Source organism: Crinia signifera, chromosome 5, assembly GCF_055691185.1.
Source record: "Crinia signifera chromosome 5, ASM5569118v1, whole genome shotgun sequence".
Classification (NCBI taxonomy): domain Eukaryota; kingdom Metazoa; phylum Chordata; class Amphibia; order Anura; family Myobatrachidae; genus Crinia; species Crinia signifera.
This window is the reverse complement of record NC_139221.1, coordinates 118,152,045-118,178,087: the sequence shown is the minus strand read 5'-3', so window position 1 is coordinate 118,178,087 and position 26,043 is coordinate 118,152,045. Positions and strand designations below refer to the sequence as shown.

The following is a 26,043-nucleotide window of genomic DNA, read 5'->3' as shown; positions in this document are numbered from 1 at the left end:
TACTGTATCAACCCATCTGTCAGAACTGCTAAATCTGCAACAATAGTCTCTGGGTAAAAGAGCTGACAATACAATGCTCAAAAGTCTAAAGCCTAAAGAGTAGATGTAAAATAATATGTTTACCTTGTCTCCCTCTATAAAATGTTATTTAATTGATGTATTAGACACTTTTATATTTTCGTATAATGTTATACTGCATTATTTTATACATATTTGTTTTCAGTATTTTGACGAAAATTATAATTGGTTATTGCAAGGTCTTGATAACAATCCTAACGCAAGCATTTATGTTCACATTTTCTACACAGAAGTGAATAATTTGTCCTATTTGCCTTTGAGATGCACATTTAGTTTAATACACATGCAGCCTCATGCTTATTTGTTCTCTGTATGATTTAATACCATAAGGCACATATTCCATCTTCTGTACAGTATACAAAAGTAATGAAAAATAATAATAAAAAAACCCCATTGAAGCAAATGGCCATACATTACCGTGTTTTTCTACAATGCAATATTGTGTTTTGGGAACATACTTCCTGGAAAGATTTTTTTTGTTCCCTATTTAGGTATTATACCACAAATATAGATTCTAGAACATCGTCTGTTTTTGTGGTTTGGTGTTGCTGTTGACTGCTCTGTACCATTGTAGTTAATGCTCGGATTAATTAAAAAGAAGTAAAGGAGAATAGCAAGAGATAGAAGTGGAAGATAGCGGTTATAATACTGCGTGGGCTTGAGGAAGCTCGTACTGGCAGCACTGAGCATTAGCACAGGAATTTGTGAAGGCATCTGAACCTGAGCAGAACAGGTACCTCTATTTATTTCTAAATGTCTAATAAGGCTTTGGAATGTTTTGTGATGCACTAACATTGCAGAGCATGATTGCATTATATAAATATATATATATGTGTGTGCGTGTGTGCATGTGTACATTCTTATGGCTTTGCTTAATAAAAATCTGCATTTCCATTTCTGTCAAAAAATGCATGTTCTGTGAAAAGTGTACAAAAAAAACACGCCAGCATTGGTATACATGAGGATATTGTTTATGAATGAAATTACTATTATTCTGAATAGTTAAAATATTGTGCATACATGCAAGGAATGTTTTTCAGAACATACGCTGCTGACAAATCAACTGCAGTGTACAGTCACATTTAACTATTTCATTTCAGTACAGAACTATTTAATAACAAAGAACCTTTTCTGTATTGCTCTCTAGTTTGTGAACATACTGTAGATTATCATTCAAATGTGTCTGGTAGTATTATTATGTATTTATTTAGAAACAGAAATTTTGCAACATTTCGAGAATCATTGGATCTTACAGCCTAAATTCCTAAACACACGTATTAGGATATCTTCTTCTTTATAGTCCGTAGCAGCCTGGTCAGGATTTGAGCTTCTCGTCCCAGTGCTGAGCTGCAATCCTAACCAGTGTGATGTCTATTGTCTGCTTTACATTCATAAAAGACACACACTATATATATATATATATATATATATATATATATATAGATAGATAGATAGATAGATAGATCTATCTATATATATATATATATATATATATATATATATATATATATCTATATATAAACAGCCTTCCTAGTAGTGAGCATGTTTACCTATGCTGGAGTGCTTTTTTGTACACTTTTTCACAGCACATGCATTTTATTGGCATCACTATGGGTATATGACTGTTCAGTACAGATGGCGTAATAGTTAGCATTACTGCCTCACAGCGCTGAGGTCATGGGTTCAATTCCCACCATGGCTCTAACTGTGCGGAGTTTGTAGATTCTCCCCGTACTTGCGTGGGTTTCCTCTGGGTACTCCGATTTCTTCCCACAGTCCAAAAATATACTGGTAGGCTAATTGGCTCCCAACAAAATTAACCCTAGAATGCCTGTGCGTGTGTGTAAATGTGGTAGGGAATATAGATTGTAAGCTCTACTGCGGAATATGTATGCACTATATAAGAACTGTTAATAAATAAATAATATGACCCACAAGCAGGCTGTGCTGATCATAATGGTATGTGCATACAGATGGAGCGCTTCTCTTCTTTGGCTGGGAATCGCCAGAATGTCCTCGCTGGCGATCACCGGCGCAGAGGCTGACTGGGACGTGCGCGCTACTCGCACGCACGTCCCAGTTTCAGGACGGCGCCGCTGCAGATCCCTACCCGTCACAACTTCTGAAGTGGAGATGGGCAGGGATAGGGTGGACGGCGGGGTGGCGAGGGGCACCAGGGGAGGAGGCGGGGACCCCGTAGCCAGCTCTATGTAGCCACGGGGCACGCGAGCGTCTCGGGGCTGGCGATGCTATGCAGTATTTATGGAGACCACACCCTTTTGGGGGATTCTCTGGCTCTTAAAAGTTGGGAGGTATGTATGTGAAATGCCTATATTCTGTGTGTGACTACGGCTGTATACGCATAAGAAAATCTAGGATACAGTGCAGTGCTTGTGTGTCTTATTCACATAGCTGCCCAGTAACTGCTGGCTCACTCACACCAGGGGGTACATTTACTAATTTGATAGCAACCAATCAAATGCTATCAGTTGTGCTCTAGAAGGTACTAAATAAATAAATAAAATACACCCAAAGCAAATCTGACTAGATTGCTTAGAAAGTAAGTGCAGATCTCTCCGTGTGTATGCTCCAAGAGATTAAGGGGGATATTCAATCTTCAGGTCACGGCAGGCGAGCTTGCTCGCCTGCCGTGACCCAGTCCCGTTCTCGGTCAGCTCGACCGAGAACACGCAGGCGGGATTCAATGTCCCGCCTGCAGCGGGGCGAGAAGGGGGCGTGGCCGCGAGTTGCGGCCGGGAAGTGACGAGCTGCAGCCGGCAGCTCGTCACTTCCCGGCTGTTCTCGGCAGAACGAGCCCGACAGCTAGAGATGTCGGGCTCGTTCTGGCAGGAAACCCTGTTCAATGCTGTCGGGGAAGACAGCATTGAATAGGGCCCGTCGAGCATCTCCCCCACGGGAGATGCTCGACGGAGATTGAATATCCCCCTATATATCTCCTGCTAACTAAGTCAGTGCATGCAGTCAAAATCTAATCAGATTGCTTAGCAAATGTCTGCAAATCTCTGTGTGTGTACAGAATGAGAGATACTGATCACAATCTCTCATTCTGATCCATTACCCTGCTTTTTTTTGCTTAAGCAAAATTGCTTAGCACAAATCTCTGCGTGTGTATGTGCTCTCCGTGGGAGATCTTGACACCAGCAAAATTGCTTAGCACAGATCTCTACGTGTGTATGCCCCTGTAGAATCTGATTGTTTGCTATGGGCAACATCCCATCTTCAATATAACTCCCATCTAACTAAATTTACCCCCAGGAATCTTGCAATACATGGCATATTGAGGCTAGATGTATGTGGGCAGATCTGTACTGAATATACACATTTATTCTCCTTTACCTTTGTTGAAATTGTGCCAAAATCACCAATCTTATGCATCGGTGGCGGATTCTGTGGCGTTCTATGTTATTGTAATGACATTATATTCAAATACATATACTTTACTATGGAATTGGTCCCCCTTTTGCAGCTATAATGGCTTCCACTCGTCTTGGAAGTCTTGCCACAAGATTTTGGAATGTTTCTGTGTGAATGTGTCCATTCATTCTGTAGCGCATTTATGTGGTCAGGCTCTGATGTTGGATGAGAAGGCTTGGTTTGCAATCTTCTTGTCAGTTTCTCCAAAAGGTGACCGATGAATAGAAAAAGGCCTTCCCCAAACTGTTGCCAAAAAAGTGGAATCATATCATTGTTCAAAATCCATGCTGAAGACTGCTCTTCACTGGAGATAAGGGGCCTGAAACAGTGAAAAAACTGCTCCATACCATTATCCCTCCTCCTTCAAACTTCACAGTTGATATAATGTAGGGCAGGGTCGGGCAAACCTGTCCTCAAGATCTAAGAACAGTTTGTTTTTCAGGCAACCTGTGGCTCTATGGTAAGAATGAATGGAGCATGTTGGAAAATGTGACAGTTAGTAATGACTACAGCTGTGCACCAGCTAGGTGATTTGGAAAATGTGGTTGAGAGTGGTAACTGGCCATTTACTGGGAGTGTCAAGGTAAATGCAGGCATGTCGTTTGAAGGGAAGGCGTGTAACATCAGCTCTGGCCCTGATCCGAGTGCTTCTATCGCAGTTGCCGAGTAAATCATGTGCACACAGTGGAAAAATCATATGGTGGGGAGCAGATTTGCAGCTACTCGCTGATCCAGCTAATTTTCACAAACACTGCTAAGCAACTTGCAAACTTGTATGAGTTAGGATTTCACTCTGGCTGGGCAGGGTATACCTGACTGCAGCCCAGCAATCAGATATGAATAACCCCCATAGTTAGGCAGGTAATGTTCTCCCGGCATCAACACAAAATCAGATTTGCCCATCTGACTGCCAAGCAGGGTAAGCATGATAGTCACTCCACGGAGATAGTTTCCACTGCTCCACAATCCAGTGTCTGTGTGCTACACACCACTCCATTGCACGCTTGGCATTGGACTTGGTACATTGGCTTTTGATGGTTGAGCAAATGCATGCAAGCCTTACATTTATGGATACATTAATACCAGTGAGATTTCAGAAGTCTTCAGCTATGAAATCAGCAGAGCGTTGGCGACTTTTGCACACCATGCAAATAGCAGTTGTTGACCTCATTCTGTGATTTCATATGGTTTTCCGTTTCGTGGCTGAGTTGCTGTTCTTCCTAAACACTATCACTTTCTAATAATAGCACTTGCAGTTGACCATGGAGGCAGGAGCAGGGAGGAAATTTAGCAAACCGTGGCTTCCGATCACAGTAAAGGTGCCCATACACTAGTAAGATTTATCTTCAGATCTGGCTGGTTGGAACAAAAACATGGTTATGGATGAGTGACAGTTTGACAGTTTTCCAGCATTTCCAAGCATGTCATCCATAACCATGTTTTTGTTCCAACCAGCCAGATCCGAAGATAAATCTGTGTGTGTATGGCCACCTTAACATGTTTGAAGTCACCGATATCTTCAGAATGACCCATTTTTGTATCACAAATGTTTAAAAATGGAGGCTGCATGGCTAGCTGCTTGATTTTATACACCTGTGGAAAATTGTCTTGAAACGCCTGAATTTAATAATTATCATGTGTGGCCAAATACTTTTGTCCATATGGTGTAGATATTAAAGGTATAGTTTAGGCATGGTTATATAGTTTTATGGCTTAGCAGCTACCATACATAGAGATTGAAAGTCACACACAAGAAGGCAAATAACACAAATAGTAGTGATTGGGTACCTAAGACATATTATCTGTGCCACATACAAGTATGAGATAGATAGATAGATAGATAGATAGATAGATAGATAGATAGATAGATAGATATTGGTGACCAGAATTCCCATCCAGGATAAAGTAAACCAGCATGGAACTGCAGCTTGATACAATTTAAGTTTTTTTCCCTCTACATTTCAGGGCTTTAATGCCCCTTCTTCAGGAGGAATACACATACAAAGACACATACAACAAAGCTCACCTTAAAAAGGGTCATAGTGATCCCGAGGACACGCCTCTCGCCCAACGCCAGGAATCACAGAAGTTGGAGACAGGTGTGTAAGCACAGATAGATGATCACATCATCACCACATTGAAGGGTTGCCTAGGCAACACATTCACCACAACGTTGGTATGAGCTGTGGGCGTGATCAGCTGACACCCGTATACAAACTCCTAAAAATACATGTGTTACATAAACAAAATGTAAAACAAAAAAAATAAATCATAAACATGAAGAACTGGAGTAACAACAAGACAGATATAATATTATATCATATAGTACAATAAATATATTAATTACAAAATCACAGAAAAGTATGCAAAAAGTAGATGTATTCACTTTATCTATTCAAGTGCTTCCATCAGTAATGGAGATATGCTGATATACATTTCCTCATACTGGATATACTGTACAAATCAATGCATATGTACACTTGTATTGCAAAGCATTATCTACACACCATATATACCAGTATTATGATATCATAGCTACGTCCCATGAAGGAACTATCATATGATGATAAATGAATATATCCAGGACTACAGGGTCATCATGCATATAACACGTTTAGAATTATGTAAGAGCATTCCACATAATTCTCTTGTTCAAGCCCCTAGGGGTACTGTGTCCAGCTTGAATATCCATGAGTCTTCTAGACGTAATAATGTTTTAGCCGTATCTCGAGCTCTAGGGGAAGGGCGTATGTGATCAGTGAACGGGTCGCATACCCTTCTTTTTACCCGTGTTTGAGATCCGGGTATGCAGACACGGGTTAACCCGTTCTCACTGCATAAAATCCTGTGTTAAAAGGCAAATTACCAGGTAGAACTTCTTCACCCAGGAATTTGCCTTGCAATGAGAACGGGGGTCAGTCCCTGCAGTCCCCGGCATTTAAAGCCGTGTTTTTCTCATTGGCCCTGAGAACACGGTATTAGTAATGGGAGTTATTCTTGAAAATAAAAAGATTGCAGAAATTGTTACTTTAACTCATTCAAAGATATTAATTACATTATGTTATGACATTCTCGTGGGATCTTTAATCACTTAACTGGCTAATATTTTTTTCAAAAATGTTCACAAATTTATGTAAATTATTTTAAATTTGGTACAGAAGAATTTTAACAAAAATGCATATTTGTCAATAAATGTATACTGATTCAAGTTTACACAGCTATTGTTTCCCTAGTTTGAGAAATAAGAGTTATCTTCCACTATTCAGAGCTACTGTGTCTGTTGTATAATCTTTCAACCAGAATGTCACTAAATTTGGCACGGAATCTAATTCTTTCTATCTGTGACTTTTTGCACTATATAGTTTTTCCCAGAATCCTGCTTCCAATGTCCCAATTATTAATCTCTTATTAAAAGCTTCAGATGTCTGAATATGAGAAGTTTTTAAATATGGCTGTGAATATCGATCAAGCTCATTGGAAGACTTAAAGTCCTACAAAAATAGTAATTACTGAGCGAAAGAGAGGAAAGACACCTAGGGATCACCAATTATAGTCTGAGTTTGTGTGGCCATGAGAATTGTTTGAGCAGCAGCAGTTGCCCTAAAGATCTCACCTTCATTGCGTTTGGAGTGGTAGGAGGGGCCTGGATGGTAATCTGAAGGCGAAGAGCACTTGCCATCGCCTCATGTGCTTGTGGCTGTCTGAAAAGCCCTGTACACATGGTCTGATTCATTTAGTACTTAATCCCAATTCGATCGCAAGGCGTGGTGGGAACATTCTATTTGGACTATATAGTACAATGGAGGACTGCGCATAGGTGGTAATGCGCATGTGCAGACCCCCGCAGTGAGTGCCTTCAGCAAGATTTTCACTCACTGGGGCGTCCGGTTAGTGATTGCCAGCCAGGGGGTGTACCAGGGTGGACACCCAGTGTTTCATGGGCGTGCCCACAAAACTGTGGGCGTGCCCATAGAAATGATGAACTGATGACATCACATGATGTCAGGAAAGTTAGTACTGGGCTACTTTTCTGTTAGAAGCAAAGGAGAAGTAATTTGATGGTGAGCAACCATTGAAGGATTTCCCCCCTGTTGCGAGTGGATGTAGAAGTGTACACAACCACTTGGAGTCAGAGCGTATTGAGATATGATCGCGCGGTGGGGGGGGGTTTGTAGGCCTTTGTCAGGCCGTGTTAACCTGCTCGTTAGGCCCCAAATATGCAAAGGGTCTGAACCCTTAGGCTTATCCATAACCATTGTATTGTAGAATATGTGCTTATTAGTTATACGGGAAGACCAAGCGCTATCATTACAGGGATTGAGTTCTACAGTTCAACCCCATCCAAATGACCTAGAAAACAGTGTCCCTGTCCTTCAGACTGTTTAAGACCTCAAGAATGTGGTGTACATTTAGCAGTCAGGGTGAAAGAACATTTGTGTTATTGATGGAGGTGGTGGGGGATAAGGAGATCTATGGAGCTTACAAGCAGGATCTTATGCAAAGCTCGTCATCCAGGTGAAAAGCGGTAAATATATATTTGACACGTACTGGAGTATATTATTCCGTTACTTGGTTATTATTGTTTTTCTCTTTTGCTGATTATGGATTTTCAGACCTTTCAAATGCAGCCAACAATGTTCTTTGGATTCCTCAGTGGAGTTCAAATGTTGTCACTGATTTGACCAATTTGATACATTTAGCGAGAACAAAATGTGCTTTTCCACTGCTGGTGTTGACCTTGAATGGGGAAAAAACAAGTGTAGCAGTTTTGCCAGATTTATCATGAAACCCCATCTATTAGAATAGTTTAGTTTTACATTCAATTTGTATTATGTGGGGTTTGATGTAGTAGTAATAATAATTTTGTTTAGCTAGCACTTTTCACCAGCAGGAATCAGTCGCTTTACAGACATAAAAAACACGTACAGTACAAAGGAAAACATTAGTTTACTTTTATTACATGCAAAGTGGAATTATTATAGTGGAATATACATAGCCACAATATTTGATAAACTCAAAAATGTATGGTGTCAGATTGTGCTTTCTGTTTTATGAGGTTGCTGTAATGTAGGCTAGTGTATTAGTCATGGGTATGATATGTTCGTTACAAACTGCATAAAACCAAGTTGAAAAACCCAAACCTGAATTTATTTTCTTGCTAAGAACTTTCATCTGTTTTTTCCTGGCATCATCTTTTATCAATAATAACTTTTTCTCATCTTGCAGAAATTGTTGCTGCTGGTTCCCGAGGTTGCTCTAATACTGTTAAAGGTGTCAAGAGGAAAAAAATTGTAATAGAAAATCACTTGAAGAAAATACCGAAGTCACCATTAAGGAATGTATCTAAGGAGAAACAAAGACATGATATAGAAGTGTACACACCCCAGACCACTACTCTTTCAGGATCTGGATGTACAAAAGATAAGGAACTATTACCAACTCAAACCCGCAAGCAAAGCAAAGGGACAAGTGCTGAGCACGCTGGTCAGTCTGTGAAGTCTGGCATTTCAATGCAGACTAAAAAACTATCTGTTCCACCAGACTTATGTAACGGAAGAAAAGAAGGGTATGATTTTGGAGGCAAAATGACATTACTTAAGGAAAGTCTTACCTCCAGTTCAATACCAGTCAATCAGAAAAATTTAAATATTAACCCTGAAAATACCAATAAGCAGTATTCTTGTGCAAATTCAGCATTTGATGTTTTATTAAAAGCTATGGAGCCTGAACTAAATACTTTGAACCAATCCAGGGCACCTTGTGGTACCCAAACTGAAAAACAAGGGCATAATATAGCAGCACCTTCATTAACATATAAAGACGCTTCATGTCCATCATCATCCTCTCAAGGAGACTCAGGTGCTAGATATTTCCATTTTCATCATAGTTCTCAAAGTGGTCAGCCTTGCACATCAGCAAAAGGGTCCATACATACCCAGGGCCATTCAGGTAGTGAGGAGGAACAGTGTCAAAAGCAGCACCCACCTCCTGTCTGTCCCAGTTACTCTAACTCTATAGATGTCAAACAACAAGTTTACCATGTAGCTGTATCGTCCTCCGTAGTAAATTCTCCATCATCTTCTGTAACTCAGGTTCTTTCATTGCAAGGAAAGCCTCCTTTATCCAATCCTTCAAATCTGTCTTTAAACTCTACATATAATGTAACCCAAGTGGCCTCACTGTTCACTGGGGAGCAAATGTGCAATATTATATTAAAGGATCAAAAACCTAAAAAACAAGGTAAATATATATGTGAATATTGTAACAGGGCTTGTGCAAAACCCAGTGTTCTCCTAAAGCACATTCGATCACATACTGGGGAGCGTCCATACCCTTGTGTAACATGTGGATTCTCATTCAAAACAAAAAGTAATCTTTACAAGCACAAAAAGTCTCATGCACATGCTATTAAGCTTGGACTAGGCATGCAGCCAGATTCTGGAGGTATGCTCCTTTCACAGGATTCAGAGAAAGCTCTTTTTATTAGTTCAGATGTAGATGAAAGTGGCGACAGTGATGAAGAGTATACATCAGAAGACCGACCAGAAGATCAAAGTGTTCCTGGTCTGGAATTCCCAGAAAGTGTAAAAATGCCATCTGAGACTGACACCTTAACACAAGAAGAAAGAAGGTCTTCCTCCAATAGCCCTGTTGCTATGTTGCAGGACAATTCTGTGCAAGAGAATCCTACAGAATTGCCAAAAGTTGTTGTTTATCCAGTTAGTGTTTCTCCTTTAAGAGCTGATAGCCCAAAAGTCTTAGAGTCTAATTCTGAACATTTTATAGCACAAATGACAGAACTCAAAATAAAAAATAAGACTCCGAATGTCCTACGAATGTGTTCGTTAAGTGAGGTAGAGCAATTGTCTCACAAAACGTGTGATCTAAATCATGTAGAAAGTAAAATTTCAATGAATATGACTACTCATGCACAATTACAAAGACAGCAAGCTACAGATTGTGCTCAAGAGCAGCAAGGAAAATGTCTTTTGAGCCCTAGAAGTTTAGGAAGCACTGACTCTGGTTATTTCTCCCGGTCGGAGAGTGCAGATCAAGCAATGACCTCACCAGCCCCATTCATAAAACTTTTGCCCTCTTCTGAAAAAGACTTCCTTAAAAATGTAAGCTCTTTGGCACACACAGGTGTGGCAATTATGGGACATCCTTGTGTTGAAAAACCAACTATTGCTACAGGAATAATGCGCCCACCATTGGGAACAAAAACTCTTGAAGAGCGCATTTCAAAATTAATATCTGACAACGAAGCCGTAGTTGATGACAAGCAGCTAGATAGTGTAAAGCCAAGGCGAACTTCATTGTCTCGAAGAGGCAGCATAGATTCACCAAAATCTTACATATTTAAGGATTCTTTCCAGTTTGATCTGAAACCTGTTGGAAGGCGCACTAGCTCTAGTTCTGACATACCAAAGTCCCCATTCACACCAACCGAAAAATCCAAGCAAGTTTTTTTTCTGTCCGTTCCATCACAATATCCTTCTATGGACTGTTTGCCAATTACAAGAAGCAATTCTATGCCTACAACAGGCTATTCAGCTCTTCCCCCAGTAATTCCAGCCTCTCATCCACTTAGAGGCAGTCAATCATTTGATGACAAGATAGGTTCTCTTTATGATGATGTGTTTGTTTCAGGGCCATCTACACCTAATCAATCGGTCCACCCTCGCACACTTGTAAGACAAGCAGCTGTGGAAGACTCCTCAGCCACAGAGCAATGTGGCCTGGGTCCTGCACGATCAGTTGATGAAAGCTACCCTGCAAGCAAATCTTTACAGGATGTTTTGCTGCCTAGAAGTAAATCATTTGTGCAAGGGTCTAGCTTAGACAAGATTAAAAAAACGCATCAAGGCCGGGGGACAATGTTTGAATGTGAAACATGTAGAAACCGATATAGAAAATTAGAAAACTTTGAAAATCATAAGAAATTTTATTGTTCTGAACTACATGGACCAAAAAGTAAAACGGTGACTCGTGAGACAGAACATAGCACACCAATAAACAGCTCCCAACCCCAAATTCTTCATTACAGAGTTGCTAGTACAACAGGAGCTTTAGAACAGCCTCTCTTAATTAGGAAACGTAGAAAGATGAAAAGTGTTGGTGATGATGATGATCCGCAACAAAATGAATTCAATCCTGTTTCAGATATTAAGGAACCTTCTGTTAGTTTAGCCAGTGCTAAAACCTCATCCACTATTACAATATTGGGTTCACAGTCATGCACTATTTCATCACTGAGTCAGCAAATACAACTAGTATCAAGGAGTACAGAGACTAGTACTGATATCAAGGTACCTGTAATGGAGAAAAACACAAATTTGGTTTTAAAGGAAAAAGTTGAGCATAAATGTCAGGGAACTGGAATATCTGTAATCCAGCACACAAATTCATTAAGCAGGCCCAATTCATTTGAGAAAGCAGACTGTATTGAAAAAGTTTTACAGGCACCATTGTATGAACTTCAAAAAAGTAATGTAAAGAGCCCTTTGAATGTTGTAAATATCATTCATGAAGAAAGATCTCCTTTTGCTACTCAACTGTCACCAAGTGGATCAATTGATCTCTCTAAAACAGAGGTCCAGGAAAGCCAGCATGCTGTGCATACAGAAAGAACTGCAAACCCACAATCCCGTCTTATACGTCAACATAATATTCAGGTTCCAGAGATCTTGGTTACAGAAGAACCAGATAAAGATCCAGAGATTCAAATAAATGATCAAGAACTGCAGGAAAAGTTTTCTTGGCCACAGCGCAGCGGAAGCCTTTCCAGTCTACCAACAGAAAAACTTCCTCCAAAAAAGAAACGAATACGGCTGGCTGATCTTGACAACTCATCTGGTGAATCTAGTTTTGAGTCAACCCTTTCAAGAAGCTTAAGTCGTGAGAGCAGTCTATCTCGTACTTCAAGTTTTTCAGCTTCATTTGAAAAGGATGAAACTTCAAAAACTGATAGTTTCTCAAAAACAAATAACGTAAGCAAATCTGAGTTTCTTACAATACCAACTGGGCAAAATACATTTGGTGTTCCAAGGGAAATGAGAAGAGCTGCTTCAGAGCAAATAAATTGCACTCAACCTTCTATGGATGTCATGGACTGTAGAAGTAAATCTTTTGACTGTGGAAGTATGTCTCGATCAAGGTCTATGTCACCAACTAGTGCAATTGCTTCTAGATCATCACTTATGTGTAGCACAAATAGTGGACATGTTCCATTGTTAGAAAGGAGGAGAGGACCCCTTGTAAAACAAATATCTTTAAATATTTCAGAAACCAGTGTTAGTCCAGTGAAATCCCAAACTCTTCAATCTGAAAATTCTCTTTTGTCACAGCAAAGTTTGCATGCTATAAGCCGATCCTTAACAGATGTTAATGTGTGTCCTACATCTGTCACAAGACAAATAACTTTATCTGACCCACCTTTTTCAGTTGAAACTTTAACATCTGCAAATGTTCAGCTTACAGACACTACAGTTCCAGTACACATAACTAATACCTTATTTAAAAATGATTTCCCAAGTAGTATGCAAAGTACAACAAAAGTAGATGATAAAGAGAAGACTATTGTGCCCCAAAATAAGAATGAAATTAAAGCTATGTTTGCTCCAAAATATCAACTAGAATGTCAAAAGGTTCAAGAAAACCAGTTTAGTTCTACTAAACCTATTAACATAAATCTGCCAAGTAGTTATTCTGCTGACAATATCCATAGCAGCACATCTAGAAATTTGAAAGGTGATATTAGAGATGGTATGCCCAATATTTGTACAGCTGGGCAAAAGCAAACTACTCATTCAATAGTTGTGCCAGTTCACAACTATAGCAATTCTTTATATTATGGGTTTTCTGCAATTGCATCTCTCCCAGAGATACTAGTGACACAAGATCAAGGGAATCAAATTGTTTGCAAAGCAAATTCAATCCCAGTCACAGCTGTTAGAGACCCATTACCTATGCCAAAGTCTCAAGAGGAGCCCAGTAGACCTCTGCCAAGCTCTGTCAAAAAATACGAATCTAGTCTTCCACGCTCGCAGAAGGTGTCCATAACTGGCCTTGTTCCTCAGCAAGAGACCTCTGCCTCAAGTAAGCGAATGCTTTCACCAGCAAACAGCCTTGATATTGCAATGGAAAAACAACAAAAACGTGTCAAAGATGAAAGTGGGGCTGCATGCAATACCAGTAGTCAACAAGTGCAATTGTTGGGTTTAAAGACTGTAGAACCTGGAAAACCAAGAAAGCCAATGCTCGTAAGACAGTTCTGCACCACAGATCCAGGTGAAAGCTTAGATTGCAATGTTTCTCCAGGAAATTATAGTCCAGAAAATCGTTCTTATAGAACACAGCTGGGCAACCAATCCTCTGATGAGAATGAGATAGTAGAATTTGAAAAAAGTAAATCTCCAGAACCAATGTGTCCCACTGTAAGAATGTCACCAGAGCCTTCTGGAAACACTCAGACATGTTCTTTAAAGCCTGCATACAGTAATCAAGAGAGATGGTCCCCTCTCACTACTAAAACTGTTCATATTCAAGGTCAAGTAAAACTGGGTGCAGCAATATCTGTGGTTAACGCAGGTGACATGCATCGATTGTCCTTTCCGAGCCTCAAGACTTCAACAAGTTTTACATGGTGTTACCTTTTGAAGAGAAAGCCTATACCCCTTCCCCAGAACGACCAAAAGACTTCTGCCTATGCTTCCTGGAGTATTAGTTCCAATAATCCAAATCCACTTTGTTTACCCACCAAAGTGGCACTTTCTCTGCTAAATTCAAAACAGAAGTGTGAGAAGTTCATCTTTACATTGGTGAAAACTACACATCCGAAGCGTGACATTGTGGTGTATTCAAGCAAATGGAAAAGCAGTTCAAAAAAGGTAATAATATTCTTTTGTTATGCATGAAGAGATGATTTCTAAATGTGGGCAACAAACCGCAAACCTCTTTCAAGAAACTAGAAAGCATTCTATATGTTAATAGATAATACATTTATTTTTATTATAATGGACCACCATATTTACAGACTTGGGGGAAAATGTGCATAGTAGTATAGGCAAAATTATTCCAAACATCACCATTACATCTGGGTTTTACCAATGTGCACCATGGTTGCATTGTTTATTGACCACAGCAACCTGTGCCTTATCTAACCTGTTTGCAAGCAATGCATCCAGTGAGAATTGCAAAGTGGATGGCTTTCGGCAGATAATCTTCTAGCAGCCTCCATTCATAGACCCTCTGCACCCTTGCACTCATCCTCTGTCTCCCATGCTACCAATCACTGTTTATGGGTCACAGCAGGCCCTGAAGAGAGGAACAGCCAATGGAGAAATCAAAGTTGCGATGGTTCAATGGTGGTGGTTGCTATATTTAAAAAAAAAAATTGAATAATTGTGCACAAGTTTTAAATACATTTTCTTGACCTAATTCAATCATTAAAAATGACAATTTCTAAGTGTTATTTGGGGGAGAAAAATGTTACCAATTAAGTGGTTATGGACATCCTTGCTTGAGCTCAAGGCGACTTAATTAGTACCTACTGTAAGTCAATTAGATTTAACCATTTGGACTCACGTGTGGATATCCTTAACCCTTTGAGTGCCAAGTGAATTTGTCAAAATTGGTGTGAAATTGCCAATCAAACATATTTATTCATCATAATGAACATTTTTTATTTGAATCTATATAACAAATGTGTGAGACGCTGGCATTTTTAGCATATATTTTGCGCATCTCTCATAGGGATGTTTACACTGAAAGGGTTAAAACCTGGACTATAATGGTGGGGTTTGGGATTTCTGGATAGGCCTTTCAATCAATGTATTACCAAACAATACAATTTAATGATTATTTCTGTTGGTAATGATAAGGTGTTAAAATTAATATGACATTTAATTTGCAATGCTATTTTTTGTACTACCCAGTTGTGAGCACAGAGAATTACCCTGGTGCGTTTGTTGTGCACACCTTCACTACATTATTCTAAAGAGGTGCGTGCACCTTTTGTGGATCTGCCAGTGCAAATTAGCATACTAATTTAGCCTGCTGCACGTAATGCATTAGAAACTCGCACAACATACATACTTGCTTTCTATTTAATTAAAATTGTACATGGGAGGCAGTGGAGGAGTTTGTCCTTGCAGATTCATAAACCAGATGCTTTAATACTCAGCTATTAGTATCCAATATAGTCCTAGTACAGATTCCATATCCATTTCCTTTGCTTTAAAAAATATACCATGGTAAATGTCCTAATATTATCACATACCAGCCCCTTCTGTTTTTTGCATTGTTTTCATAGTAATGTATGTGCCTTATTGTCACCATTTATTATGCCTCTCCCTGTGTTTGAACTGTGGTCTCTGTCCATAGCCGTGATCTTATAGGTCATTAACTTGACTCTTTACCCTGGGTTTGGCAAATTACTGACTTTTTTACTGTTGCCTGGTCCTGACCATTTTTCTTATAGTTTGCATTTTGTTTGAGGTTTGGTATAATTTATTTGTTCATAGCAATCTCCAGGTAAGGCACTTTTTTTGTGGGCTGTGACCTATTATCTTTTTTCAATGGATTCCTGAGAATCCTTGCTCAGCCTTTTGATAATAATTAAGGGATAGTGCTGTGCTGTGTGTTTTTAGCAGCTCATATTCAGTAAGGTACTGTACATAAAATAGGATAAATGTGTGCGCGATACCTATAAAACAAATGTTAATGCAAATTTGTTTACAACTACTTTTTGGCGTTAGTGGTGGATGTCACATTTGATGTTTGTGCACTTATCCTATATCTCCCTTCTGTCTTAAACCAATGAGATTGCTCAACCTGAATGCTGTTAGTGAGGCTGTCCAAAGACGACGATTCTTCTCTGCTGCATACAACAGGATCATGATGTCCGGTGAAGGGCGACTGGTGCACTATGGGACTGCATGTTAAGTGCTGTTTTTTTTACCTGTAGGAGACTAAAGGTGTAATACCCAGCACTCAACATACAATCCTATAGCGCACCCGATGCCCTTCCCCGGATGTCATCATCCTGATGAATGCAGGGGAGAAAAATCATCAGCTTTGGACAGCCTGACTAACAGCATTCAGGTTGAGAAATCACATTGGTTTAAGACAGAAGGGAGAATCCGCAGCCTCGGACAGCCTTTCAGGTTGGGAAATCATGCTAGCTCATGACAATAGGGAGATATGTAGTTTGTATTAGGATTTTTTTTTACAGGTGCCACTTATTTTAATAATTTTTAAAAACAAGAAGTGCTCATTTATCCTATTTAATCATCTAATAATAAGAAAGAGAGCCATTAGACTCCCCCATATAAAAAGAGCAAGTTTCAGTTACCAGGGGTCCTCTAACATGCCCAAGCTATGGATCTGTGATTTATGCTTTTGCTGACCCTACCTGTCAAGAATCTTATAATGCCAGACTATATTATTCAGTTCTGAGAAGAATCCAGCAGATGGATAAAATTCAGACGTCCCTGAGTGCTCAATATTCTGTAGTTTCTGTTTTTATTTGCCTACAGATATTGTTTCTGATCCTGTTCATTGGACAGGATCAGCCCATTCCTGCCCATTCATTCTCCAGCATCATATAGTGATGACCTATAAGCCTGCAGGCATTATCTTAATGTTTCAAATGGCTATACTGTAGCTTGGGAATTTGTGATGTACTATGCTGAAGTTGGGTTCATTACTCTGATTCTCTTTATAGAAGTCTTTGCTTTGGTGTTACTTCTCAGGAAATGAAGAGATCCTGTAGTAGTCAGTGCCTGATTACAGTCCATTATTAGACTGAGGAGCTACACAATCAAAAAATAATTCATACAGTATCTAAAACAACGTAACTTAAAGGAAGGTTACACACACAAGTCCATAGTAATCAGTTATATGCTGCTGTATCACTTTGTATACACAGCTTATTTACATATTACATCATATTTTTATGGGTCTATATATTCATCCTCTGCCAATAGTCACTCTAGATAACAGACGGTCGTTGACAACCCTCTCAAAGTTTCTGTTTTATATGTGCCAGGAGAGCTTTTTTGTACCATGGCAAAATGTTGTGCTATAACCCCATCTGTGTTTCTTCCTCCACCCAGTCCCTACTCCCTACTGAATAAATATTCATTTATCTTGAAAACATATTGTTATAAGGCTAAAAATTATACTATTGAGACCAAACTAAAAACCACCATGCTTTCCACTACAATTAAAATGCAAATATATCATAGTCTAAATCTCATGGCTAACTACTTTAATCCTATCTCAATTGTAACCAGTGTTGTGTTGCTCAAGGGGATTTTCTCGGGTGGGGATGTCGGAGTTTTTCACATCTATCTGTAACCCTAATGGGAGAGTATATTCAATCCCAAATGATATTTCCGACAGGCTGAAATCTTGGCCGTTTCTGTCAAGATTAAGTCAGATTTATATTTGACCTATTCAGTGTTTCTTCCCACTGAATAGAATCATAAAGTCTGTGGATTGTCGAAACTAGCTGCGGTTTTGACAATGGTAGAGACTAGTTCCCATGCAGTATAGGTTACAGGAAGTGACGTTCAGTGAGGGCGGAAGTTGTTAGATGCCCTCACAATGTTTTTAAATTTATGTGTAATTCATGTAGGTGTCGTTTATTTTGTTTTATTTTTGCAGCATTGTACCCTCGCGGGCTCGCTACGCTCGCACGCTTCGGGCACGGTGGCTCGCTTCGCTCGCCACAGATTTATATTCCCCCTCCAGGTATACGTGGACCCAGGGCATGATGGGAAAATTACCTAAACTGCATGGGATCTAGACACTACCTTTTGACAATCCAGCATCCATTTTCAACAATGCAGATTTTACTTTTAACACAAGGCAAATCTACATAGGCGAGGGATTGAATACTGATGGCCAATATTTCCACTTGTCAGAAATATTGGTCAAGATTGAATACTCCCCTATGTGTTAAAATGCTTTATCCCCACAATTTTCCTCTTTGGTTTTCTTGTTCTTATCATTTTTGTTGTACTATTATGCATTGTTCTTGTAGTTCTGTTACATGTCTTCCTTGGCAAATTGGTAATCTCCTGTGTTATGCCAATTGAGGATTCCTTTTATTCTTTTTGTTTTTATTCTTTACTTGCATAGCATATGTCAAAACAATAGATTGTAAAAGCACAAATAATAAAAACAAATGCATTTATACATAAGAATAATAGCAGGTAACAATGTATTGAGATTGGAATAGTGAAGTAAAACAGATAAGTCCTGTAATATAATGCAGTATTCAGAGCTAGTAACACTGCAGTTATTGTTCAAACAAGATAATATACAGAGAATCACATCCATCATAATGAACAACTAGATAGTACAAATTGTATGTTGTATTTGTTCAGTATTAAATGACTGTTGGCAAAAAAAAAATATTATACATCTAAAGCAGCGGTTCTCAAACTGTGGGTCCTGACCCCAAAGGGGGTCGCAACCCACATATGGGCTTGCGACTATGTTGCTGACCATCAGGCTGATGACCTCTCTAATCTCAGTCAGTGATTCCAGGAGTCTGATAAATCTGTCAGATTGTCTGTTACTTCAGAGTCCTCACAATACTGCCATACATGTGCGGTCTGTAGACCATACATGTGTGGTGAGCGTTCTATGGTAACTTGCTGGGGTCCTGTAATAATATTTATTGTCTGACGGGGTCCCAGAACAAAATAGTTTGAGAACCGCTGATCTAAAGGCCCTTTTTTTTTTTTTTTTTTTAAGAAAACTAAGTATACTTGTCCCACTAATGTTGCATCTTGTATTTGATTTTGGCTCCATTTTACGTTTGACAATTGTGCCCTACTGTCACTTTCCCATTAATGTATGAAAATATAGTAGAGTACATTCTATTTGAAGTGCCAAGATGTGTGGCGCTGCAGAGGGTAACAACAAAATATGAAGGTAATATTTACCGGTTTCAATTGCATCAATTGCTATTTAAAGCAATAAATAAAATTAAAAGCATTCAGGTGTTAATGAGAAGAAATTGAAAACAAAAACAATTAAAATGTCTTAGATCATTTTATTTTTCTATTGCAACTTGCTTGAATTAATTATCACCTTACTGATCGGTTCACAGTGCCAATACAACTCTTGTGCTTATTCGTTCTATTGGAAAACTGCATGTCTAAGCCATCATGCAGTTGTCTCTATACAAATTACCAACTTTTCGGTCAGACCTGGCAGACTTTAAGTGTAAATAAAGTCCCTACACACTCAACAGACTTTAATTTTACTGCTAGTTGAATTTAAATGAAGGACTAGAGACATATACAGATGGAGTGTGCCTTATCTTTGGCCGGCGCTCGCCAGATGCCTTTCACTGGCGAACGCCAGCGATAGAGACTGGGACGCACATGCATCTCACGATCACGGCAGCTGGGCAACGTCTCCCTGCCTGTCTCCGCTTCAGGGAGACGCTGCCCAGTTCAGGGGGGTCGTGTGGCGAGGGGGACCGGTGTGGGAGGCGGCGGGGACCCCCGCCAAGCTCCGTTGCCACGGGGCGTGCATGCGTCTCATGCGTGCGCCCCTGGCGGTAGCCGCCCGCTAACGGTGGATTGAGGTAGAATCGCCATCCACTGCAAGGATGTGGCCAGCTCCATCTATATGTCCACGTACATCTAGCCTCCTTTCACGTTAAACAAGTCTTCTTGTCATGGAATCCTATGGTGCTACTCGGTAGCACAGGGTATATTTTCCTGTTAAAATGTGTAATATTTGGAAAAAAAGGGTAACTAGGTCGCACAATCACCTTCTGCTAACTGAAATGATATGTGGCATGCCTATATTACATGTGTGACTGAGGCTGTAACTGCAAAAAAATGCTAAGTTACAAAGTTTTTTAAGAAAGCACTGTAACGTTGCATTACTAATGCAGATACAGTGGCAGTCTCATACTGAATATATTTTAATCAGCAGAAGCTGATTGTATGTCCTATTTGCTCTCTTTTGCAAATAAAGAAAGTTAAAGAAAAAAAAGACCGGCATAACAGAGTCACGCGCAGCTCACGTGATATCTTGTATCGCATGGAGCATAGATAAATGTCGACACATCTGTTGCAGAAGATTGACAACAATCAAGCTATACAAATTCCTTTAATTTATTCCAAATAAAGGATATTCGGTACTTGTGTAGTTTCACGGTGGCAGGTTACGCTACGTTTCGCTAATAGCGTAGCCCAACGGCTGCCTTACTTGTGTATTTTCACGGCGGAAGCCTAAGCTACGTTATCAGTGTAGGCTGCCGCCGTAAAACTACACAAGTAACTACCGTACTGTTGCCGTGACCTGCGTCTCTGGCAGCCTAGTCAGCGCTTCTCTCACACCGCCTGTGCCAGCATGATCCCCTCTCTTTGGCGGAGAGGGGATCATGATGGCGCCGGCGGAGAGGCACTCCATCTGTTTGACACGCAGGAGTGTCTCAGACGCTCCAGTAATGAGATGCTCCTGCATCAGAGTAGCTATTTCGGCAGGGTACAGCAACCCTGCCGACAGGGTTAGGGGTTCTGTAGCGTGTGCGTCTCCTGTCCAAAGAGGGGGTGCGGATGCAAGTGCGTCTCATTCACAATGAAGGAGGCATTTGCCAGTGCTCATTGTTACATACTGGCAAATGCCTCCATTTGAAACCCGCACTATCCACGGCTTTTCAAACCCCCACTTTCCATGGCAGCCCGAAGCATGGCGAGCGGATGCGTTACACTTCCTCCCAATCTTTTTATACCCCCACTATCCACGTCGGCATGGAGTTTATTTTATATAGTGTGGCGAGCCACCGAGCCCGAAGCATGGAGAGGGGACGCGGATGCTCGCCACACTTTATAAAATCAACTCCACAACGACGTGGATAGTGGGGTATGAAAAGATCAGGAGGACGCATAACACGTGCGCTCGCCATGCTTCGGGCTGCCGTGGATAGTGGGGGTGTTTCAGGAACACATTCACACCTGCCATATCATACATATGAGACAGTAATGATGACATGTGTTAATTTGTAACTGGATTTTACTTAATAATAATAAGAATTAAAGCAACTTACATTACAGTACAATCAGAACTTCTGACTACGCTGGATCTGACAGGGATGCTTAAGCAGCCGCGGGAACACTACGCTTCTTCTGACTGACTATGGCCGCGTCAGCTATGCTGATTCTGACAGGGACGCTACGCTGACAGCATAACTGCCGCCGTGAAACTACACTAATACCACATATTCTAACTGGAAAAAAACAATACCCCCTGGGGAAACCAGTCCTGGGGCCAGTTGGACCCATTTTGGGGAAAACCCACACTGAAGGTACTGGCAAAGAAAGCCCATTGCTGTCAGTGCTAATTTAGCTTTCTTTCCCGACAGCATTGAACAGGTATTTTTGCCAAGAACAGCTGTGGATTGTCGAGCTCACGGACAGATCTCGGCGATCCGCAGACATGTCTTCTTTTTGTTGCTTGGCAGACGGGACATTGAATCCTGCCTGACGATTTGCGTTTCAGCAGGCCAAGAACGGGACAGGGTCATGGCTGTCGGGATATCTCCGACAGTCGTGACCCTGGATTCTATATCCCCCTTAGTATTTAACAATCTTTAAAGTGCTCTTTACTTCTCTAGTACCATTGAACATGCTCTGTCTTCATTTGTGGAATCTGATCAACAGATCTATTTTTTATTTACTTATGTTCAGATACTTTTTTCCATCCGTTGTTAAGAACTGAAATAAACAAACAGAAATAGTGAGCACTCAGCAAAAATTCATGTGTAAACTGACACACAAAAACCTGTCCTTTTAATTGAAGTATCGAAATGATTAATGAAAGCACTGAATCACTGACCTCTCCTGCTCAGCCGGTTAGCTTTAAGATAAAAGCAGTTTGCATCTCTTTTGAATGCATGTGCAACATGATTTACAGTAGCAGTCCTTTGTTTCTCAGTTGGTGCTTATATGTGAGCAGGAGTAACGCCACATGCTACTCTTATACAGACACCTGATTATTTAGTTAGCCAATAAATTTGTTGTCTTTCAAATATAAAAATCATTTAGCCAGCAGCAGAAAAGGCTTCCAAAATTCTCTTCTGCTTTTTATATGTTCTGTTTAAGATCATCATTTGGATATATTAGCATTACATAGTTTAATTTGTGTTTATTTATTGATATATATTTTTATATTATATATAGTTACATTTTTTTCCTATAAGGTTGTTTTTACTGTGAAGAAAAAACAAGTCTATGGCGCTAGGGAGTCTTGTAGTGTGTTGTATTACCTTGCAGCCGCCACGTTGGAGTAATGCCAACCTCCAAATATAAACCAGAAAAAAAGAAAAACGTAGGACGCTCAAAGGTACACAAATATAAAATAAAATGTATTACAGTAAAACAACATACATAGCAATACATTACAATTATAAAATTAAATATGTGCACAATTATTGCCTTTAAAAGATTAACTATGGCGCCACCTGTTAAATCAGCAGTATTAGTCCCTTTAATTAATTTTCATCATTTGGTCCACTGGACAATACTTATCTGGATAAGCTGGATGTTGGACAATATACTAAATTGATCAATCCAATCGTCTCTAATGTGTAGAGCCTGAATAGAACTTTTCAGCAGTCCAACCCAATTGTGAAAATTAATTAAAGGGACTAATACTGCTGATTTAACAGGTGGCGCCATAGTTAATCTTTTAAAGGCAATAATTGTGCACATATTTACCTCTGATAATTTTATAATTGTAATGTATTGCTATGTCTGCTGTTTTACTGTAATATATTTTATTTAATATTTATGTACCTTTGAGCGCCCTACGTTTTTCTTCTCTTTTTTCTATTTTTACTGTGAGACCTATTTTGAGAGAATGACTCAACAGAGTATGGTTAAGGGATCAAAGTAAAAGTCTTACCATGTAGATGTGAGATTGGAGCAACAGTTCAGGCATTGCAGAGATGCGTAAAGTCTATGGGAGAAGCATGTGCGTGCAATTTAATAATTTTCTCTACAGCTTGAACTATCAAAAAGGTCTTAAGGTGCCGCCCATACACGTGCGTTTTCAGCTTAACTAGCACGCATCACATTGCATTGCATTGCATGCCTTGTGCATGCGATGCAATAAAAAGCAAGTACAAAAAGTATGTGCAGCACATACTTTTTGTACTGTGCGATGAAGTGCAGCGGGAGCGCGCACTTCAAAGCACAGATCGCACCGCCCACATCGGGACATATGGGCACCTTTACCCCTGTACATGTCGAAGACAAAAAAGAGATTTGGGCAAAATTTCCATGTGAAGTGTCAAGCATTCCAAGCAATGTTAATGGTACTTGTTTCCTATCTGGGCGCCCATCGCGGGCATCGCGTGTACATCGCATGCCATTATAATGACATGCGATGCGACAGACGCGATTACCGCGATTTTACGTAGGGAACAATGTTAAATGTCCCAATTGACCCGATTTCACATAGGGAACAATGTTAAATGTCCCAATTGACCCGATTTCACATAGGGAACAATGTTAAATGCCCCCCCCCCCCCCAATTGTTAACGCCACTCCACGATCAACGTCAACCCGAAGCGTGGCGAGCGCAGCGAGCACGCAAGGGGCGGCGGTACGCGTCCTCCGACCTTTTCATACCCCTACTATCCACTAGGGCGTGGAGTGAGAATAGAATAGTGTGGCAAGCGCAGCGAGCCACCGAGCCCGAAGCGTGGCGAGGGGACGCGGATACCTTCACAGGTATCCACATCCCCTTGCGGGCTTCACAGGTGTCCGCGTCCCCTCGCGGGGCTCGTTGCGCTCGCCACACTATTCTATTCTCACTCCACGCCCTAGTGGATAGTAGGGGTATGAAAAGGTCGGAGGACGCGTACCGCCGCCCCTTGCGGGCTCGCTGCGCTCGCCACGCTTCGGGTTGACGTTGATCGTGGAGTGGCGTTAACAATTGGGGGGGGGGGGGGGGGGCATTTAACATTGTTCCCTATGTGAAATCGGGTCAATTGGGACATTTAACATTGTTCCCTATGTGAAATCGGGTCAATTGGGACATTTAACATTGTTCCCTATGTAAAATCGCGGTAATCGCGTCGGTCGCATCGCATGCGTTTTTTTGTCAGCACGCGACCGACGCGATTTTTTTGCTTGCGATGCCCACGATCAAAATCGTGGGCGCCCAGATAGGAAACAAGTACCATGTTAATATTTGCTCTGCAACTAGATTTAAAATATCCATTTTTTTACCTTGCAAAGGGGATCATTTCCCTTATCTACGGCACCACACCTCGGATTCGGAATATTGCCAAGTTGCTTATGTATTGACCCTGGCCGTGGAATGGTGTGAAAGCACCAAACCTTATAACCTGGGTCGAGCAACCCGTCAATTTGACCCTGGTTAAACCCATTATACAGAGTGTGACCCAGGTTTAATAAGAATTTACCGGAGTCGGGTGTGCTATGTGAAAGTGGCATACCTAAGGCGCCCAGCCCAGTTCAGTGTCAGACTTGGTGGATGCATGGTGTTTTATGATCAGTCCCAAAGTAAATACTTTCATTGTATACTTACATTGAACAGAATGTCTCCCCCGCAGCAACACAGGGGGAAAAAAAAAGAACTTAAGAGCCTTACTGCAAGGTGTGAGCAATTAATGTGTCGCTGTTTCATTTTAGTAACCGTAGCCATAATAAGAAAGTTCTCTGGTCATGTACTCTTTCACAATTACTTGAAAATCTTCTGAAGAAAGATGGCTACTATGGAAAGCTCCATTTCTTAGACAACATCTGGAAATACAACCGAGCAATATCATTAGCTTATTTTGTAGCAAATTAAGCATTCTTGCCTGTATTAGCTTTCCCATATACCTTCACGATAAATGCCCACTTCTGGTTGCAGATTTGGCCCTTAAGATCCCCAGAATGCTTTTGAGCCATCTTATGCAAAACTTTATGAGCAATGGACATAACTGAACCTGCGATGCTAATTTGTTTCTTGATAGAAATTAATTTTTCTTTAAAAAAATAACTATCCATTTGACGGGTTTCCACTAGTGTATACTTTTAATAAAAGTAAAATAGCCTCTGACTAGGTATATTTAGGATAGTAGGAATTTAGGTTGCTGCAGTAACAGTAATCTGCCTGCCATGGTGCGTTGTTACATTTAGTTCATTGTACATGTCATGGAGCAGATTCTGTTATATCTCTCAAGGTTTTTGCTCTCTTAGAGCTTGAGTTGAATTTTTACATGCACGTCTATCGGCTAAATGGAATATGGTTTGATTTATTTTTTATTTTTTTTGGGTAAGAAATGGCACATGTAAATTATAAATTATCTTTGCGGTCAGGCTGATTTGAAGGTTCCAATCATAGGAGCCCATGTGATTTATATAACATTAGTTTCTATGCTGGGAACCGCCATAGGAGCCCAGGTTATTTTCATAACATAGGCTTCTATGGGATGCAAAATAGCCAATCTGTTGCAGAGCGCCTCTGAAGATCGCACCTATA

General features: G+C 40.3%; 1 protein-coding gene across 4 annotated transcripts in view; it reads left to right on the top strand.

Annotated features, from left to right (window-relative positions):
- The window catches only part of HIVEP1 (HIVEP zinc finger 1), a 219,486-nt gene that overhangs the window by 151,359 nt on the left and 42,084 nt on the right, over nt 1-26,043 (top strand). For all 4 annotated transcript variants that reach the window (XM_083187912.1, XM_083187914.1, XM_083187913.1 and 1 more), the window contains one exon: nt 8,740-14,402. In XM_083187912.1, the coding sequence (XP_083044038.1) occupies nt 8,740-14,402 (5,663 nt within the window). The remainder of the gene's footprint in view (nt 1-8,739; nt 14,403-26,043) is intronic.